General features: G+C 42.1%; 1 protein-coding gene across 1 annotated transcript; it reads right to left on the bottom strand.

Moving 5' to 3' along the window:
- Nucleotides 1-256: 256 nt before the first annotated feature.
- On the bottom strand, nucleotides 257-1,600 carry LOC116380505 (nuclear protein 1-like). The gene is made up of 3 exons (XM_031842410.1): nucleotides 1,415-1,600; nucleotides 1,175-1,311; nucleotides 257-554 (listed from the first exon to the last, which is right to left on the bottom strand). Exons 1-2 carry the CDS (start codon nucleotides 1,509-1,511, stop codon nucleotides 1,184-1,186), a joined length of 225 nt encoding a protein of 74 aa, XP_031698270.1. The 5' UTR covers nucleotides 1,512-1,600; the 3' UTR covers nucleotides 257-554; nucleotides 1,175-1,183.
- Nucleotides 1,601-2,279: the final 679 nt, after the last annotated feature.

The raw sequence follows: 2,279 nt of genomic DNA, 5'->3' as shown, positions 1-2,279 counted from the left end.
GTAGACATTAGGGTGGTAGCATTAGCATGCTAACAAGCTAAACTAAGTTGGTGAATATTATATGTGCTGAGCATTAGCATGTTAGCATTTGGCTTCACAGTCTAATCGTCTAATCGTCTAATCTTTATTCATGAATTACTGGATTATTTAACACTTTCAGAGAAGTAAAAAGTATTCAAATAAAACATGTAACTCTCTGGTTAACTGAATGACCCTCAGAGACATTTTTTTAAGGTGAAATAAGCCAGAGAGTCAAGTTATTTAAGAATATTTTTAATAGTAAAAGCACCTTTTAAAAGAATCCAATGAAAGCCTGTCACAATACTGAAAGCACCACCACAATCACATGTGCACCCTCGTGGTCCGAGCAGGGACCAGGTACCGCCACCACAGGTGAGTGCTCTCCAACAACCCGCAGGGGGAGGAGCCACAGTCTGCCGCCATGATGGAGGTCTGGATCTGCGGGCTCCTCTTCACGCTCCCGCCATCTGTACGTCTCGTTCTGTCGCCATGGAGGCCGTGGTCGGTGTCCGGGATGAGCCGTCCGAGTCGCCCTGGATCAGAGGAGGAAACGGGTCACAGTCTGGTTCTGGTTCAGTGAAGACACTTTACTGTACCGGAGTCAGTGCTGCTGACAAACACTGCATGTATACAGTATATACATATACACACATACACATATATATATATATATACACATATATACATATACACATATACACACATACATATATATATATATATATACATATACATTCATATTTTATTATGTTATTCTTGCTAGCAGCCCTGACTCCACTCAATCTCTAAAACAAACCTTTTGACCCAAACATTCTAAAAGTTCAGAAATGTTCAAAACCTCATTCACAAATTGTCCAATTTAAAGTTTGCAGTGAATCATTAAAGATCTACGATGAGTCAGCAGCTTCACTGAGCACAAAGCAAAGCGTCACGGTGAGCAAAGAGTTAAACTTCTTGGTGCTGGTTGGTCGTGTCCACAGAGGGTCGGGCATGAAAGGATCACGTGTCACCGTTAGAGTGAGAGATCCCTAAAGGAAACTGGCTGGTTGTGTTTACGCACAGAGCGCTTTAGATGACGCAACAGCTCCTCCACCAACAAGCCGCTCTGTATAGTGAGCTCACGTGCACAGAGAGGAGCATCACACCAGCTCACCTTCACCTCTCACTCCTTGGCTTTCTTCTCCGTGTTCTGGAGCTTCTCCACGATCTTGCGCTCGTGTCCGGACGGGTTGTGTCGGTTGGTGTTGTCGCTGGCCTCCTTCTTTGTGCGTCCTTTACGGGCCGAGCCTTCTGTGGAGAGGAACACACTTAAACTCTAGTTTAATAAAGCAACATGAGAGATGTGTGTGGAGTTCTGTGAGTGGAGTCAGAGAGAGAAGGACGAGTGACTCACCTGTGTATTTATCCGTCAGGTTATAATATTCATACTGGTCATAATGCTCGTCTTCAAAGCTCGACGGCTTCAGGTTCTTCACGTCCACGTGACTCATGATGTAATAAAATGTTTAAATGTTAAAAACTCAAAAACCTGTTTCTGTCTTCAGTCTGAGCAGAAAACAACAAGATGTTCAGTCCGGAATGTTCCGTGTGTTTTTATAACGGAGACACTGAGCTCCTCCTCCTCCACACACACACACACACACACACACAGTGAGTGTGAGTGTGTGTCTCTCTGCGTGTGAGTGTGTGTGTGTGTGTGTGTTGTCAAACACCTCGTGGCTGTTCCATCTAAACAGACTTTGGACTCAGAGAGTAAAAGAGAAACACGTTGACGTTGAGAATAAAGTGAAAAATGAAGAGAAACATAAACTTATTGATTATAGAAAGAATAGAAACCCTTTTTATTGTCATATACATATACACATACACGAAATTTGATTATGTGATGAATGTATATATTTATATATATATATTTATATATATTCATGTTTAGCTTCCTGGTGCAGCTGTAAACACAAACATTGTTTCCAACAACATGAAGGAAACATGACGTCATGTTCTGAATTTAAACATAATTACAGGTCGTCACATCCTCTCATGTACACTTTTACTGCAGCGGGGTTGTACTTCCTGTATTCAAACCTTTAGTTAAAGTAAAGAAAAGAGTTGAGTTCACAGAAGATGAAATAAGAATGTTCATATTTATGAGGTTTTAACAAGCTTCTTGTTTCCTCTGAGCTCAGTCAGCTGTTTTCAACTCATGTTGTTGTCTCCTCCTCCTCCCTCTCCTCCTCCTCCTCCTCCCTCTATTCCTCCTC

The sequence above is a fragment of the Anarrhichthys ocellatus genome, unplaced genomic scaffold, assembly GCF_004355925.1.
Source record: "Anarrhichthys ocellatus isolate YVR2014 unplaced genomic scaffold, GSC_Weel_1.0 scaffold7444, whole genome shotgun sequence".
Classification (NCBI taxonomy): domain Eukaryota; kingdom Metazoa; phylum Chordata; class Actinopteri; order Perciformes; family Anarhichadidae; genus Anarrhichthys; species Anarrhichthys ocellatus.
The sequence above is the reverse complement of the archived record's forward strand: the minus strand, read 5'-3'. Positions and strand labels throughout refer to the sequence as shown.

Bases quoted from the DNA above. Each gene is read 5' to 3' on its own strand.
- LOC116380505 (XM_031842410.1), bottom strand. From the start codon at position 1,511: ATGAGTCACGTGGACGTGAAGAACCTGAAGCCGTCGAGCTTTGAAGAC. The intron at 1,312-1,414 runs GTGAGTCACTCG...TCCTCTCCACAG, and splicing joins CCTGACGGATAAATACACAG to AAGGCTCGGCCCGTAAAGGA.